The sequence below is a fragment of the Rhyacophila brunnea genome, unplaced genomic scaffold, assembly GCF_057557595.1.
Source record: "Rhyacophila brunnea isolate RB1 unplaced genomic scaffold, BYU_Rbru_1.0 scaffold_24, whole genome shotgun sequence".
NCBI lineage: Eukaryota > Metazoa > Arthropoda > Insecta > Trichoptera > Rhyacophilidae > Rhyacophila > Rhyacophila brunnea.
The window spans coordinates 6,019,144-6,037,909 of record NW_028232904.1 but is presented as its reverse complement, the minus strand read 5'-3'; the positions used below and the strand labels follow the sequence as shown (position 1 = coordinate 6,037,909).

The following is an 18,766-nucleotide window of genomic DNA, read 5'->3' as shown; positions in this document are numbered from 1 at the left end:
GTTCGTCATATTTCCACTTTTAAGTGATTTCTGCGCCAGATATATTGAAGCAAACAAAAATCTATTTACTGAATACTTGGATAGTTTGCTAATGCACTTTTCACATTATTTATTTAAATAAAAGATCTCGATTTTACAAAGTTCGTATGGATATAGAATCCATGGCCCTCACAAGGGGGTGGGGGTTGACAGGGCTCGAGCCTGGAGGCCCGGCAATTGAGATTTTACACACATCACGAATTCTTTCTAATAGTAAAAAAAGTCGCCTGCGGCGCTACTATTCAATATTTTATTTTATACATTTAATATAAATAGTAAAATCTTGTTAATTTTTATAATTATTTTTTTTATTTTTGACTACCTATTTAAAAAGGTGTCTGTATTATTAGTTCATGAAATAAATGGGGGGAGGCGCCAGGATAAGATTTTTTTTAAAGGGAGGCGTAGTAACATTAAGTTTGGAAGCCACTGTGCTAAGGTGATGTTATTAATAATATTAATAATAACACGTTTTACTAGTCGAGGTGCCTCGAAGGAAGTAGAATCATTATCAGTCGGGTCCACTGCTGGATGAAAACCTCTTCTAGCTCTCTCCACTCTTCTCTGTTCTTAATTTTATTCATCACTGCCACTTACATCCATAGAACTTTATGAGTTCGTCTATTCAGCGGGTTTGAGGTGGTCCTTGTAAATTTTTAGTGCCCCTTGGGTACTTACCACTGTATGGTCTTAAGGGGGCAAAATTCAGATAGTCTGGTCACGGTGTTAGTTGCGATAAATCTAAAACCCTTGTAGGCACTATAACTACCGCTGGCTGCCCACGAAGGAGCTGGGTGGAAATCGTCAAGAGGGACACGTCAGATTTGCTGAGAGTAACCGACTGGAGAGAAGAGAGAGTAAAGTTAGGGATAGAGATATCTGGAGGACAGTTGTACAGCTAGCTATAAGCAGATTGGAAGGTGCTTCTTTTTCACTCTTTTTGAAAATGTACCTAGGTACCTGAATAATTATTGTCTGAGCGCCAAAGGGTCAGCATAATACGTTCGCGATATCTTTGTAAGTAGGTATTCTATAAGCTGGCATTCACGTCACGTTGTTTGCGGACTGAGAACATTGTGCCATCGTGTTCGACGGTTGCAAGTTTTCAATGGGAGGGAACAAGGAGGAATGCAGTGCTGAATGCTGAAGTGGGGGGGGGGGGAGGGATACCGCACGCCAGCTTAAAGAAAGCAGATTCTATGTACCTACCTATGAAAACCCGATTAATTTTATTCCGTTGGTATTAGGTCATCCATAGAGGGCCAGTATTAGTTTTGAACCATCAGTGTTATATAAATTAAGGCAATAATTGAAGGTCCTTTATGCCGGCGCTCCATTGGCACGCAAGTCAGACGATTTACAGTCTTCGGACTTTTTTTTCGCGTGGAGCACCCCAGGTCTGCGGACTTTTTAATCCGCAGACCAGGCTCGTTGGATTTCAAACATGTTTGATATTTTACTCGCCGAGCCGCTGAAATTCGTACGTTCACCACGCTTTACCGTCACATTATTTATATCTATGCCGACGGACGACAGCGCCATCAACTGTCATTCAAAGTGTTCGGACATCTCACATCGATAACAACAATGGTAGATCTACGAGTGCATTCGAAAAGTTTCTTGGAAGATTTTATTAGTTGTTTTAAAGACAACCCATCGTTGTGGAAGACGACCAGCCCACTATACAAGAATCGTGATGCCAAGTCCTTGGCGTATGCGGAACTTTTGGAGATTTTAATCAAGGTGGAGCCGCAGGCAAGGGTCGACGATGTTAAAAAGAAAATACAGACATTGAGGTCGGGTTACAGAAAGGAGAGAAATAAAGTAAGGACATCATATCGAAGCGGAGCCGGCACAGACGCAGTTTATCTACCCAAACTGTGGTACTATAAAAATTTGGAGTTCTTGAACGACCAAATGGAAGGTACGTAGGAATGCTTTAAAGCTATTTATTATACACGTGCAGATTTTGAAATTGTCGTACCTAGCTCTGAAAGTGACATCGCATTAGATTAGCTACTATTAAGCAATTAAAACATACAGCTATGAATCATTTCTAGTCACAATAAAATTTCTTATTCTTTGCCGAGGTAGGTAATAAATAATAATAATATATAGGTACGAGGGAATGCTTTAAAGCTATTTATTATACACGTGCAGACTATGACATTGTCGTATCTCTGAAAGTGACATCGCATTAGATTAGCTACTATTAAGCAATTAAAACATACAGCTATGAATCATTTCTAGTCACAATAAAATTATTTATTCTTTGCTGAGGTAGGTAAGAAATAATAATATATAGGTATGATCATGGCGGTGGAAGCGCGGCTTATTGAGTCGTGGTCGGGTCCCAGGTTCAAATCCTGGGTCTGACAAGTACACATTGAATTTCAATTTGTGTATGAGTCAGAGTATGGACCTAATATGTTGAGCAAGTGGCTGACATCCATTTCTCGTAAAAACAAAATCTGTCAATACAAACCTCCACTCCATGGAGGTCCATATTATGATCGGACATGGTCGAAAGAAGAAGAAAAGAAATGATCATAAAATCAAAAATCGCTCGAGTTAGGTTCCTTCAGAGACAATCAATAAATCGTCAATCATCAATCAAAATTAATGGTACAGTTTGGTTATGAGGAATACAGCGGAAAACACATTTTGAAAATACCCGATATACTGGATTACACCAATTATACCAATATCAATATTAACCGTATGAAGGAATGGGTACTTAGGGGAGAGATAATAAAAAACAAGTTTGAGTATTATGTTGTATTTTAACAATTTACATTTTGTTTTACAGAATCGAGCTCAATATCCAGCATGGTGGACGATTTGGAAAACATGTCTCCTGATGAGAGTTACTCCAACTCGTTAAACAACGAAGATTGTATTGAGGTAAAACATTTTAACTAAATTGTTACATTGGTTTAATTTATCTATTGCTTATCATACTTTCTTGCCATGTGACAGCCCCGATAGTATTAAAATATTTTTTTGGTGCAGGTATTTTTAATCTGCCTTCGTCTAAACGTTTGAAAAAATCAGATTTTCTCAGTACGCCTCCATCAGAAATACGTCCATTTGTTCCAACATCAACATAAATAAATTCATAATTAGCATTTGCAATCGCCATCAAAACAATGCTGTGGAAATGTTTGTAATTATAAAAGTGGGAGCCGGCGCCTGCAGGTGGCACGATTGCAATGTGTTTCCCATCAACTGCGCCCAGGCAATTTGGAAATTGCCATTTACTATTAAATTCTTCTGCAATCGTCTCCATTTCTTCGTGCGTATCAGGGAACTGCAACAAAAAATAATCAACATTTTATTTACAGATAGAATATTCGCCTTCAACATCCACGTTGTCGACTACTCCAAGGTCGAATCTCAATAGAGCACCAGAACCCCCATCGTTCAAACGAAAAAAATCGAATGATAGCGCCAACAAAGTGTTAGAATTAATCACCGACAAACTAAGCAAGACTGAAGATGAATTTGATGTTTTTGGCAAAATGATGGCCATGAAACTACGATCGATGTCACAGGGACAAAGATTGCTGGCCGAGAAGCTGATGCATGAAGTTGCCTTTATGGGACAAAGTGACAAAATAATGCCAGCAACTACTGTTCATACTCAACCAGTTTATCGTATATTAAGCAAAAATGTACAAAAGCCGGTATAATAAATTAATGTTTTTTGTATGAATAAATATCTTGTAAAAATATTTGTTTTTTTGTTTGTTTTTATGCCTATAAACCTTAGCTTAAGCGATACAACAAATGGTAAGTATTTGAGCTATGTTAGCAAACCTATATTATTATGTGGCCTCATTTAGAAATCAAATTCCATGCTTGCTTTTCGAAGAATATGACTAGTATTACAATACATTCAACAGGAATAATTAAGCAGCTTGCTTACAGCCTATATGGAGAGTCCTGGCTAGGTACAGCATTCTAATGGTCTATTGAATATTTAGCATGTCAACGATGGCCATATTTGTGACTATATATATACCTATCTCAAATGCATCTTGTCTGCCATTCTTATGATGTTGCCGTCTATGATTTATATAGGTAAAACAATCCACTAAACGTTCACTTTATAAGACCAACCAATGTCTACTTGTTAATGATATATTTGTAAATTTGCCCAACTTTATTAGATGACGTATAATATAATACACACCTTGAAATATTCTCCTTTCAAAACGTCAATGATGACTTGGCAAGTTTCGGGAATTATCTTGCCCAGAGTTTGTCTTCCAATCGCAGTTCTATAATGCAAGTCAGTGAATGTTCCGCCGGCAGCCAAAAATCGCAGGGTTGCACATAATCTATCATGAGGAGAAATAGCTTCCCTCATCATAGTATTTTTTTTTAAATAAATGGGGAGACCAAATTATACAGTTCTGTGTATACATCCTCCGACATTCGCAAATAATTGCGGAAATCGCTCGGTTGCAAACGCAATTCTCGTATTAAATTTGTGTGGGATAATGTCGTTCGTTTCCTTATCCAATGTTTCACCCAGTATTTGTGTACCCTTTGCTTCGTTATTACATTATCTGCCACCCAATAACCCAAAAAACATAAAACGTCGGTATCATTTAACGCCATCACGATTTAACTGTCAGATATACGTATATTATCTATGCTGTCAAAGTCGACTGTTTTACTCGTCAAATTAATTATATACTCGTTTCGTTGAACGTCTGTTGGCCAGTAGCAGAACGTAGAAAAATCTGAAGACTTATTGTCGTCGGACTTTTGGCTCGCCAATGGAGCGCTGGCATTAACCTGGAGGAACCAACTTCAAATTGTCAAAAATTTTTGGTTGCATAATAATATTATATTTGCGCACATATTTTTTTTGTCTGTGCACGTAATGGTTGATTCGTAAATAAATAGTAGTAGGTAGGTACCTAATAGTTTTAATTTTTTCCCCCCAAATTTAATTGATTTTGCACGTAATTGAAATATAGGTAGGTAGAATAAAAAACAAGCAGATACCTACCTACCTATTTGAAGTCCTGCAATATTATTATTTGTATATTGTTGTCTCTGGTAGATTAGTAAATTTGTCTATTCTCTTTCTTTAGCTCGTCGGCAATATGGGTGAGTGCATGCTATAAAATTCTGAAATAAAATCTAGTTTCATCCGACTATATAAAAGTCAAAAGACTTCAAATAAAGGTGTTTCTTAAATTGTATTTTCATCTAGTTACAGTTTTTGTGATATTTTCGATGTGATGTATCTTGGAAGTTCTGAGTTCAGTCAGTGAAGTTTCGCAAGTCGGCTCTCGGTCCGACTGACATGTTTTTATTTTCGCTAACCATTCGTGAATAAGTGTCACTCTTATCTATCCAACATAATTAATGGTCATATCTATTAAATATGAAGCCAAATTGAAAGTGTCTTAACGTCTTTCAGCACGCTTTACGCAGTTTGTTTATGAGGTTAGGTTCTAACGTCAGCGCACGGAAATGGAAAGTAAACGTGTTGTCTTCGCATTGTTTCTTCGGAAACTGATGATAGGAATGGTTTCTAGGTATCAGCCGAGATCATTTCCATAAAAGGAGGGCTACCGGAGGCAAAAGGAAGCCTCTTCGCAAGAAGAGGAAGTACGAGTTAGGTCGCCCTGCTGCCAACACCAGGGTAAGTCAACTTCTTCAACTATATTTAAAGTTTTCGTCTGCCGCCAGTCGTTGTTTGCCAGATTTAAATGATGATAACGTATAGCCAGAGACCACTATCATGTCAGTTTGTTTTAAACTTGTTCTAGTGGTTTTGTGAATAGCTGTCATAGTTACTCTGATTTCTTTGCTTGTATTCAATTCGACTCTTTAAGGCCATCTCACCCGTTTTTAGTCATACGATTTACTGTCAGATATTGAGACATAGATATTTACCAAAATTAATGTGCCCTTTTGTTGGTTCGTCGACCATTATGGTATCAAGACTGTTGCCATTCTTAATTCTCTCCTGGAGTTTTGTTAAATGATATTTTCAGATGTGAGGATCCAGAGTATGGGCAATAATGGATGAATTCCAATAACTTCCTCTTAAAAAAATGTGTCGCAATAACATCCCACTGTTTGATTGGTAAAATGAGAATTACCTAAAATGGTAATTCACCCCTTTCATATAATCTTCCAGACTTCAGCGGTCGTAACTAAATTAAATCAATCCTCAATCACAGAGGTGTCTGTATAATGTGATGATTGAAGGCAAACGTGTAACGGGCAGGGGGGGGGGGGTTTATAGGATTGCATATTGTAAACTGAATTTTTCTGATCAAATATTTTTTCAACAATTTTAAAAATAATGTGACGGACAGAATGGGTGACAGAGACACCGAAAGTCATCTATGGGCGACCCCTAAGAAGAATATGATCATTTCATTTTCTAACAATTACCAAGCCTTAATAAGTTTTTTTGTTATACCTAGATTTGTTTTAATAATTCAAATAGCTGAAATCAATTCTGCTTAAGGGTGTTTGTCCATATTATTTTTATTCTGATTTAACTTAAATTTTTGACATCCCAGTTATTCAATTAAGTACAATATGATTTCAATATTAATTAATTAAAAAAAATATATTATTATACCTATATTGAATTTCATTGGAATGTAAATGTCATTGCTTTCAGCTTGGAACCCAACGCATTCACGTTGTGCGTACACGCGGAGGCAACTTGAAATACCGTGCTCTCCGTCTGGAGACCGGAAACTTCGCCTGGGGCTCAGAATGTGAGTAAATGATACATTAACCCACCATTCCATCTATATGGTTCAATTAAAGATCCTGGCTTATTTTGTCTCTTCTATGAAATATGAAGATATTATTGGATATATTTTCACATCTTTATCTAGAAACCCTGTTGTGGTTACTTGAAAATGATCCACAGCTGAATGGCATTCTCCATAGCTCCTTCCGTGTTCCATTCCTAGTTGGCTTTAGATAAGGTGTTATGTACATAGTTCATAATGTGAATAAATGGGTCATGTCCTAAAATCTAAATGAATATCTGAGAAATTGAGAGCATACGCCGTATCACTTTCAAAAGTGTTGAATTAGCCCGCCCGCCTTTGGTAATGCCAATACTGGAAGTTGCTACATTTAATCAATATATTCCACTTTTGTGAGACTGAGTTTGGACAGATTTTTATATTGCGCACTTTTTACAATTATTTCATGGGTAAAACTAAAAATATGTTCAATTCGCAATATAATATATTGGTTTGTATTCTTTAAAACCAGTTGCATTTATAATGGTAATTGGGAGGGAATGATGACTACAAATAAATTGGTCAGGATTTAATCAAAAAGTTATCTCTATCTTCTGTAAACACTTATGATATAAATAAATTGACACTGTTAAAGATCAGCAAAAAGTATTTTTTCACTTTCTCTGCAAATTATCTAAGAATCAATTCATCCCACTAATATTCCCACCCAGCCGTCATCGGATAATTGCATCAAAATACAATATTTTTATTTTGTCGGTTTGATCAGGCACCACCCGAAGGACCCGTATCATTGATGTGGTGTACAACGCGTCAAACAATGAATTGGTGAGAACCAAAACTCTGGTGAAGAACGCCATCGTGGTGATCGATGCTACTCCATTCAGACAATGGTACGAGAGCCACTACGTTCTGCCTTTGGGCCGGAAGAAGGGAGCCAAGCTGGTGAGCACAATTCTGACACCACCCGTTACCTTTGTTGTTTTTAGGTTGTCGCTGTGTGTTCTTTCTTTTACATTTCGGAGAAGTTGCTTAGGCTACTTTCAAATACTTGATGTCCAGAATTATGCTGCTTCTCTTCAAAATATTAAAATGGAGATGGCCTGGCCTGCCTTGTCATTATGTGAGCCTAATACTGCAAAGTTCAAAGTGTTTATTTTTGACAAAATAAACCTAGCAATGAAGTAGTATTCTAAATAGCCTCATTGTTACTTTTGTTTCGCCAAAAATAAACCTTAAAATAACCTTATAATATGTAGTTCTGCACTCACGATTAGCCGTCACATGTCATTGTATATGAAACCCGATTCGAGGGTGGGCCACCTGATGACTGGTGTCCTGCACATTACCATATTCACATGTAGAGCTCAATTATTCACTCTGTCATTTGCAAGTATCGATATACTTTTGACAATATTACAGGGAATATCGGATTAACTATTCCTTGGCTATCAAATCACTACATATTATTTATAAAAATAATTGATCATCAATATCATTAGGTGGAGATATAGCAAAACACACATGACGACCCCCATTTCTCGCAATACGCGTTTGATGTTTTTCGATCGTCTTTTGACAATGCGAATTAAACATAATGCCTCTTCAGCACGAGTTCGATATAATTAATAATGCAGTGAAAAAGGGCAAGAATGTGTGAATTGTCGGATTGGTTTCCCACTATACCACCTTACCCTAGGTTGAGTGCGATGAATGTTATATTCCTTCGAAATACAAAGTGTTATAATGTTTTTATTGAATAGGTATACAAAAAAAAATAGTCTTGACATGTTCAATACCTCCGTTTAGGCACTGCCAACTTACTTCCTTTTGTAAGTAAAATAATGTGGGACTTACACACTTTTGAACATGCGCAGATACGATCCCTTGTAGTGTAAAGAGTTAGCTGGACGAATGGGGTTGCTATTCTTAACTGCACTTACATCAACCCTATTACATAGCTTTCTGTCACACGGCGCTTTTCCAAATCCATCTTTTTTGCCGAAACTATGGAACTTCACGCTGTGGTATATTTATAGTAAAATAAGCTGAATTAACAACAGTGTTTATGTATTGGATTAACAACCTTACGTTAAAAGAATGTCCATTTTTTCTATCAATGTCTGCCGCAGTTGGTTGCCTGATTTGAGTTTTGAGGTGTATACCCTTATAGTCATATCTTGCTAATTGGAGAATATACACAATGTTACTTATTTGTATGATTTTCTAATATGAGAGTATTGTAAATGTTGGAGAAGTATAATAATATGGTTGTCCTTTCATTTACATATTTGTTGAATATTAAACCCTCAAACCTAAAGTCCCCTTAAAAATTTGTAGTTATTTGAAAGTAAAACTGAAAAATAATTCACTTGTAAACAGTAAAGGGATTATGTAATTATTTTAAATGTATTAGATTAAAAAAAATGTGCCTTTACCGTAAATTAACTTCTGCTACCCTTGCTTCAATGACTTATTGAATGAAGTGTTGCATATGATGATAAATTTGCGTGTCAGCTGATACCATATGATTATCACCGTGAAATAATACTCTGATGCTATTGTAACACCGCTTCGTACCAGCCAGTCCTACTAATTTACTCTCACTAACTCTTACTATATTGTGGTGTTTGACTGCTCCAGACGGAGGCTGAAGAGAAGATCCTGGAGAAGAAAGTGAACAAGAAGACGGCCAAGAAATACGCCACCCTCCAGCGAACGGCCAAGGTTGAGCCGGCGCTTGAAGAGCAATTCCACACCGGCAGGCTGCTCGGTGAGTTACCCAATTTACTTTTTCCTATATCAGTCTACGTGTAGAGTCAAAAGCAAAGTCAACTTGGTTCCCTGCACGTACAAACACGGCACTACTGTAACTTGCTGACTTTATGGATGTGGTTTAGTTGAAATTCACAAAACTTCTTTGTTATCGTGTCCTCATTCGGTGGAGCGGCTGTGTTGAATCTGTGGGTGTTCAGTTCAATCCATGACTTGGTAAAATTCGCAAGAAACCAATGTGTTGGACGAATGGCTAACAACTATTCAACTATGGCAGTCTATGGGCGAACAATGCAATTTACTTATGAATGTCACTTTTGACAGTTCAAAAAGATCGTCGTACGGGATCCATACCATTCATAGTGCGCGCACGTCTTTTGACAGTTTTGCTGGCCATTGCCCCCCGCTGGTCTGTCCGATTTTATACAGTACGATCAATAACATCAATCCTAATATCTTTCTAGTCCATACAAATATTTTATTTTTCTTAATTGCTGATCATTGTTTTTCTTAGGACATATTTTTGTACACTGATAATATGCCAGTTGGAACGTTTTCGACGTTTCAACTGTGGATTAAGGCTAGGCGGGTACATGGGGACGATTGTATTGGTCAAATAATGTCAGTGCACGCATGAACACCACAGACTAGTACGATAGTCACTTGACTGATTCAATCATCAGGAACGCACGCTAAACAGCATAAGACACAAAATTTTAAAATTGGTCAGTTTTACTATTTATTTATACAACGCTGCTGCCGTAACTACCCAAATGTTGATCTGCCGTTTAATTAACTGTTCATCCACGTTTAGCCTGAATTGCAGCTGCGTACATAGCAAACGGAAATGTGATGTTTCTTGAGTTCTGAATATTTAGGCGTCTCACGCTGAAAATTTGGTGCTTCCTGACAGGCTGACGTCAGTAATGTGTGACAATGTGTTTCATTTCAATAAGTTTGGTTTTGTGAATGTCGATAAAATCAAATAGTGAGAGAAAGATAAAGGGTTGTCTGAAGTATGCGCTTAGACCCGATGATCGTGCGATCAAACGAAGTGCATATAGATTAAATGAATTTTATTTGTGTGTGCATGCGCCATAGGGGAAGGGTTTGTCTTTTCCGAGTTCAAATTCGAATGTCAATTCAAAGCTGCCTCATACCTGTACCATTCATTGTTCAGGCAGGAATTATTGCTTATTCTTTGAAAAAATAATTGAGAAACTTATAATTTTTATAGTATATTTTAATACAGTCTCGATGATGATAGAGTTTGCTTGATACCTCGACCAGTCTTGATTCGTTTTGAATCATTTCTAGAGGTTATTAATGATCAGCAATGTCATAGTTACTCTGAGAGATTGATTCTACGTTCACAGGTTATTTTGTAAAATCCACGCAATTTCAGTGTTTTCTATTATTTATTGAAAGGGTAGTTGTTTCAAAGATTGTGGATGAATGTAAACGTATCCTAATTATTGTAAATATTCTATATTTTTTGATTACACTGTTAAATTGAAAAATTGTCCTACATATGTAGTCCCATGCACCCTTGTCTTGAAATTTATAATGTCAATGGTTTCGTGCAAAGCCGATGTGAATTCGGTTTTGTATATTTTGAAAAATTGATTGAAAATCCAATTAAATCTTTGTAGATAACCTACATATAGGATAGAAGTATGATGCAGATTTTATGTAGGAATTTTGTGTATATCAATTTCTCTAAAAACTGAATGTACATATCTGTACCCGAAATCATTGATGTATTTTTGTAGGAAAGTTGGGTCCTTTGGGTCAAAGAAATGTACGTTACATTTTGGAATCATTGGAATGTAAGTGTACTTATGTTTGTGAGTAAAATAGATCCATTTCTTTGACATGGGGCGGACTAAATGTAATAAGGATTTATGTATGTTAAATGCATGCGTTGTGTGAATATACTGATAAGTCTAAAATCAATCAGTTTTAGGAAGTCGCTATAAAGCGTTGGTGTCTCTTTTGTTTTGTTTTATGTAAACCTCGTCTTATGCTTTTACAAACAACTAGATTTTGAGTGCCACAGACATTATCTTTTGTGAAATTTGGTGCATAATTATTTATGTGGTGTTTTGTTGTTGTTTTCAGCTTGCTTGAGATCCCGACCAGGTCAGTGCGGCCGCGCTGACGGCTACGTCATCGAGGGAAAGGAGTTGGAATTCTATCTTAGAAAAATAAAATCTAAGAAGGCAAAATAAACATCTACAAAATAATTGTATAAATAAGGACAAAATGTGGAGTGAATAAAGTTTGTTTTATTACACACCGAATACAACTATGTTTTTTTGTTTCTTATCCCTGTCCTATCAACATAAAATTAATTATTAAGGTCATGCGACTGTTGCGAAATCATCTGATTTCCTTGCGCGGTGTAACCAAATCATTATGACTCTAATTTGAGTGCGAGAGGAATGAGGTGTTTATCATGTGCAGAACATTTTTTACAAGCTACGACACAAAAATTTCACATTTGACCGGATATTTTGTTTGTTATATTGAGGTTCTATCTACTGTATGTATGTTACGCCGAATGTGCGAAATTGACTATTACATGAAATGGGCTAAACATAATATAAATGAAATATCTTATGTATAATTTTAACAAGAAAATTCGATATACAGAAAACATTGATTTTAAATTATTAGTCTTGCAGATAATTTAATCACTAGTTTTTTCTGCTTGACATTCGTGATACATTCCGGCTCCGTCTTTGTAGAGTAGAGTTTCTTCAATATCTTGACTATCAGCATTTTGCAAAGTGGATAATACCAGGTAGAATAAAACATCTGTTGTTTCAAATATTTCTTTTAATAGAATGTTCTCAATAAAATATTGTGGCAAGTAAATTCAAAGGATTATAAAGACGTATATTTTTCATTGAAAATCAGTTCAATAAAAAATATGCACTATAATCCATGCATTAATCGACCAAGGAACATATTTTACAAAAGAATTAGTATAAATCTCATCTGTTAATTAATGTAAACCTTCAATTCAAATGAGGCAAAAGTATTGATCTTCGTTATTTAGAGAGAATTTAATTAATAATTATTTAGAACATTAAAAAAAGGACAAAACATGAGCTAATTTTTATCGCATTTTCACAAAATCATCCCTCGATCTGTAAATACACAGAGTATTAGTCCAGGGATCACCGTGATCAGAAATTCATGCAGTTGGCAGTATCACCATGTGTGAGATGTATCGGAAATAGATGGCTGAATAGTATTGAGATCAAATTCATGTCTAAATAAAATACATAGTAAAAATCACTAGAAAACATGGGAAAGACAAGAAAATAATATGTAGGTAGGTAAATTAAAAATAGAATAATTTATATAAAATTCTGGCGGGTGCTCATAAGTATTGAGTCACCTATCAAGCAACTGATAAAAACGACTTTCATCAATCAATCAATATCAAATTAATGTTCTTATTGAATTTAATAAAATTGTAACAACACTGCAATGGTCCTCGAACAACTATTTTTTTGATCTCGATGCTATACAGTCATCTCTTGTAAGACAGCTTACAGTGAAATGTGGTACGTACAATTTACAAGTAGTAACCATATAAATAAAACTACCGCGTTTCCAATACTTCACAACACAAGTGGAGTTGAATAGTGAAACGATAGCTTTAATACGTCATATTCTCTCAAATGTCCATATCAACGAATTAATGTTCATATTTATATTGACACGACTAAACCCAACCCTGAGCAAGTGGCTGACATCCATTTCTCGTAAAAAACAATATCTGTTAATACAAACCTCTACTCTGTGGAGGCCCATATCGTCACCGTTCAGGCAAAAGTCACCAACCCTAAAAACATAGTTTTGAGATATCGCAATTTGAAAGTTTGAAAATGCAGGAAAAATCAGATTTAAATGTTTTTAAGGTTTTATCTACATTACATTATTTTCTTATGTGTTCTTAATAATTTTTTTAAGGTACTTTTACTTTTTGATGCTAATTAAAACATCTAGAAGGTTTTGAAGGAGGTAAGGTAGCTCAATTATGGCTTGGTGACTTTTGCTTGTTAATAATCTGACCAAAGCGATCTTATTATAACAAGCTAAGGTAAACTATTCCTGTTTGGTTATTTTTGCATATTTCAGACAAGTGTTAGAAGTTTTCAAATGACAAATCAGTAAAACTCACCATCCATAGTATAGTGACTTTTGCTTGTATATTTATAAGTTTATAACGAAGGATTTATTTTTTTGGAGTCAATAATGTCTATTCACCTATAATGACTTTTGCTTGTTAAGATTTTATCGAAAGTCAGTGGAAAACAAATAATTCAGATTTAAGCAACATTTTACTAACTAATGTACCGTGGTGACTTTTGCATCTTAAAGAACATAATTTTACGGTTCGTGTGACATACTCAACTCAAAACTGCCATTTTCAGGGTTGGTGACTTTTGCCTGAACGGTGACGATATGATCCTATTAGGATCGGACATGATCAGAAAAAAAAACCCAACCATAATAGGTATTAAATATTGGGTCTAGGACGATTTGGTGCCGGGACAACTGGACGCCAAATTAAATAGACGTTAGGTACTTATAGGTACTTAAAAAAAAATATTTAATATTATTTATATTTAAATTATTATATTATGATTTAATAGTTGGCGAGAATTTAAATATGCACACGTAAATAATGATTTAATCGTGCATATGTTTAAGTTCCAACGAAAAAAGAGTTTTTTATTTTATATAAAGCGTTAGGCATGGTAATTCTCAATCCGTAATAAAAAAAACATTATGTTAAGAGTAAAATGAATTAAAACTACTAAGTAGTAGATAAAAACTGATTAAAAAAAATACCTCGTCTACATTCTGTATTCGTGTCTACGACAGTGCGGCGTCCAGTCGTCCCATTCCCAAAATATTGCCATTAAATGATAGATAATTTTAGATATTTTATAGATGCTTCCTTTTCAGCATTGTTAATCCTTTCTATGCCGCAATTAGTTAATTGATTGTAATTAACGTAAGAATCGGTGTAATTAAGGCGTCCAAAGATGCTCTGGGCACTTAACCGGTTAATCATGACCAGTTTCTTCAAGCATTCACTACACCATTATGGGTTTCTGGATTCCCATCCTTAGCTAATAATTCATAGTATTTATTTATGCAAATGGCAACCAACTAATTCTCAAATACTCACAATGTAGGTAACAGTAACAGCAGTTTTTTTTTTATCATGATTAGTTTATCATGATTAGCAACCCTAATAAATAATGGTTAAAACAATTAAAAAATATTGTGAAGTAAGTATTAAAATAAACAAACACATTTTTTATCAGTGTGGTTATGTTTTCACATTTGGAATCTTTTCTTTTATTATTTTCCTAGATTCAACATAATCGTCAGTTGGTTGCTTGTGCACATTTAATACCTGCAGTGTAACTTGTATATTGTGGCTGACATGACATAGCGTAGTGTGTAAGGACGGAAGCGGGGCAAGTGAAAGAAATGGGTTTTGGATACCCAGATGGCAGTTATGACGTGTCAACCACAGTATAAAAGTCGCACTATAATATATTTATTGTCCAATGATGGTGTAGAATGTAGATACATATTGTGTAATTTATTAGTTCTCACAATATGCGAGAATTGAGTGGGTTAACGATCTTGCCGGCCATCAAAGATACGTGAATTGCTGAGTCCATCACAAAGAATAAGAACGGATGAGTTGCTGCAAAGTCTACTGGGGCGTGGTTCTGCACATATCCTGGAAAAAGAGAAGTATTGGTTACAAACGTCAGTACAATATTATTGTAAAGGAAGTCATGTTAGCTACAAAAAAACAGTTATGGCAGATGCTGCTAATCTCGTGACCGATAGGTGCAGGAGACACCTGCTTTAAAATTAAACAGGTCTCTAGAGCCACATATATTTGACATACATATTATTGTGATCAGTTTTTCGAGCTTCCCATGCCAACTGCGATTGACCTCTCAATTGGCATCGCCGATGGCAAGTTAGGTTAGTTCTACACCCTGGGTTAAACAACTGATTTGGATTTCTTAGATAGTTATCAGCATGGCCCCCACATTCTGAAACGGGCACCCAGGCCAGGATCATTAGCAACCCCCTACCTATCGCTAAGGTCATGCAGTCTGGCACAGTGGCGTTTCCTAAATGGTGTCTGAGGTCAAATAAAATTCAGTGTATTTTAGCAATTTTTTAACACAATTATGGAGTTGCCAAGTATCAACACATAACCAAAAATTACATTAAACTATATTATATTTTAAAATGGTAATAATCCCAAACTGCAATAGGGACTTTTTTAAACTATTAGAGCAAATTTAAGATGTGTGTTTATCTCATTTATCTGGTCAACTCGCCACGCCGGGCCCCTAGGCTAGAGCCCTGTCAGCCCCCTCCCCTTGTGGAGGCCATGGTTATCAGAGGTCACATCAACACTAGCAAGAATGGCAGAGTTTTTAATTACACGTTTGTGTCGGAAAAAATACATACCTAGATACAGATCTATTTTTATTCTTAAAAGTCCTACAACATAAATATAGACCCCTCCAAGCCAATCGCCCGGCACCACACTCGGTCTTAATCGAGCGTATCACGAGGCCGTACATTTGCTGTGAAGCTTCAGCAGTTTTTTTTCATCTGTTGTTTTCCAAATGACGTACGCGGTAAAATTAAGTTGTATTTTTAACGATTTTTTGTAGTTTTAATATGTACATCCATTTGAATTATGGAGTTGTCGAGTATCGGCACACAGTTAAAAATTGCATCGTAAAACCAAATTTTTTAAATAATTAAGCAAATTATTATATTAATAATTGAGCAAATTTGTGATCTGTGTTTATCTCACTTATCTGGTCGACTCGTCACGCCGGGCCCGTCCTGAGCCCGGGCCCCCAGGCTAGAGCCCTGTCAGCCCTCCCTTTGTGGGGGCCATGGCCACGCGCCCACGTAGGTATGCTTTGACTGATTTTACTGTGACTCATTCTAACAAAAAGTGCCCACGGGAGAGAGAACCACGGTTAACCAACAAAAAATAAATGACTGATCGATATATTATTGAAAAGATATACCTAGGTATAATTTAATAAAAAGTTTAACAATACTGACATTCAAAACTATGTGAAGAGATCTTAACGTCTGCAGTAAGACGGCGCAAATGTCTTAAAAGAAATAAAGTCGGGTGGCCCGATGGGCCCAACAGCTGGTTGGACCGACATGAGCATCTCTTCCATAGACTATAGATACATCATCTCTTCCATTTCCTTCCGTACGTACACATTTTCGCAGATTCCCAAAGGATGTGATATGCTTCTTGTTGTTCTCCGCCACATGGACATGTTGGTCGAGTGATAAGTCCAAGCTCATAGAGCTTGGCATCGAATATACCTTGTATAGTCAAAAATTTACTTGTGTCCTACAGTATGCATACACCCAGGGGCGGCTCTTCCTTTGGGTACCTTGGGGACAGACCCCGGTCCCCTCATCATTATATAGTCAATATTCAATTGAATATTCATGTTATACGTTCCTACCATAATACATTGATTTTGTATAAAATTAATTAAGTATATATTTTATTTGTACTGTTTGCCCATCCTTGATTCTTGTTTCTTGGCCCATCCCTAATGCTCTATGTGAGTTTTGGCTCTACCTACATAGTACAATACAACGATACTTCTGGGGTCGAAATTCGGTGGCCCCTGTTATTCTCAAAATTCATTCATAAGGAAGCTGAACAATGCGTACGTCTGTAGGTGTGTAGGTCTGTGTTCTGCACGTGCTATGCACATTTTACTCGCATGTACCGATGCTGGACCGGGGACACTGTAGTAAATACCTGGTCTTGCATAACTGTGAGTTTATAATATATTATGAAGTTATTTTGTCGGTCGGCTGAAAATTCATATCCCATGACCCACCGGTTTAGTTTATTAGTTAGTTGCCAGTAAGTGATCAAATATGTCATATATCTCCTTAAGTTTTAAAATATATTTGTTAATACATACTAGGTAAGTATAATAATTTATAATATTATCTTGAATGATAATAACAAAGAGTAGGTATGTGCTATTACAGTTAATTAAATCAATATTAATTTGTATTACCTACCTACCTAAATATTAATTATTGTAATGTACTAGTTGTGGATAGATGAAATTCACGTTAGTAAAATAATTTTGATAAATAATATTAGGTATTATGATGAATGAGGTGGTTCATTTATTGAAATATAAGTTCAGTACCTTTCAGTACATTGACATTTGAAGACAAACAAAAAGTGAAACGACTAGGACCTCACCAACCAGTTACCAACAGATTTAGTTATTGTGTATGAACTAATCAAAACAAAAAAAGCATTAACCTCCGAACAGTTTACCAAAAAACATGGTTGACGGCGAGTGTATCCTTGAAAAGACTATTTTTTTTTCTTGTAGCAATAAGATTCTTTCGAACGCAGGAGGCATATGACGATGAAGTATTAGCTAAAAAAGATATGTTTTTTACGCTTTGATTAATATTGATTAGGTAGGTACTTATTAGATATTTCACGCCATCTGACCCCACTTATTAAAAGATGCTAGAGTCGCCACTGCATACACCCATGTCTCAAACTCCGGAGGAAGATGGTTGGATAAATCACTATAATATAGTAAACACGCAGTATCCATATGACGTCACATTTTTATGGAAACAAAGATATCTAGGTACCTACTTATTAAAATCGAAATCTGAAAGGTTGAGAGCCCCAGCCTCGAATTATTATCCATTATCGGTTCTGTAAAATATAATAAATTAATCATCTCTACATTTTACACTCTACAGGAGTGATGGCGAAGCGTACCAATAGTGGCACGCAAGATGATTTTGCATGGCACACAAATGTTTTATTTTGAAGAGGAAAAATAATAATTATAATAATTTAAAAAATATTTGTTTTACAAAAAAGTTTTACAAAGTACTGATACACCCCTGTTACAGGCGGGCTTCTCCCGGTGTAAAATAATCATTTAGTAGCTCAAGTCGAAACGTAACCCTGACCTCTAGAAACGGCTTCATAAAACATCTAATCTGATTCCTTGCTCAACCACGTAAGTATTTTTTTTTAATTTAAAAAGTAAAAATGATGATGGATGAAAGAGATAATTTTAAGA

At 35.8% G+C, this 18,766-nt stretch overlaps 3 protein-coding genes across 3 annotated transcripts in view; 2 read left to right on the top strand and 1 right to left on the bottom strand.

Moving 5' to 3' along the window:
* The first annotated feature begins 1,496 nt into the window (after positions 1-1,496).
* Positions 1,497-3,766, top strand: LOC147068966 (uncharacterized). The gene is made up of 3 exons (XM_085951373.1): positions 1,497-1,963; positions 2,849-2,943; positions 3,384-3,766. Exons 1-3 carry the CDS (start codon positions 1,627-1,629, stop codon positions 3,729-3,731), a joined length of 780 nt encoding a protein of 259 aa, XP_085807499.1. The 5' UTR covers positions 1,497-1,626; the 3' UTR covers positions 3,732-3,766.
* A 1,362-nt stretch (positions 3,767-5,128) lies between these two features.
* RpS8 (ribosomal protein S8) lies at positions 5,129-11,880 on the top strand. Its single transcript, XM_085951205.1, has 6 exons — positions 5,129-5,163; positions 5,598-5,704; positions 6,701-6,800; positions 7,567-7,742; positions 9,441-9,570; positions 11,694-11,880. Exons 1-6 carry the CDS (start codon positions 5,160-5,162, stop codon positions 11,801-11,803), a joined length of 627 nt encoding a protein of 208 aa, XP_085807331.1. The 5' UTR covers positions 5,129-5,159; the 3' UTR covers positions 11,804-11,880.
* Positions 11,881-14,661: 2,781 nt separating this feature from the next.
* LOC147068964 (uncharacterized) overlaps positions 14,662-18,766 on the bottom strand; it is a 79,984-nt gene continuing 75,879 nt past the window's right edge. Inside the window, exon 4 of the mRNA XM_085951189.1 lies at positions 14,662-15,354. Within this exon, the coding sequence (XP_085807315.1) occupies positions 15,221-15,354 (134 nt within the window). The 3' untranslated portion in view covers positions 14,662-15,220. The remainder of the gene's footprint in view (positions 15,355-18,766) is intronic.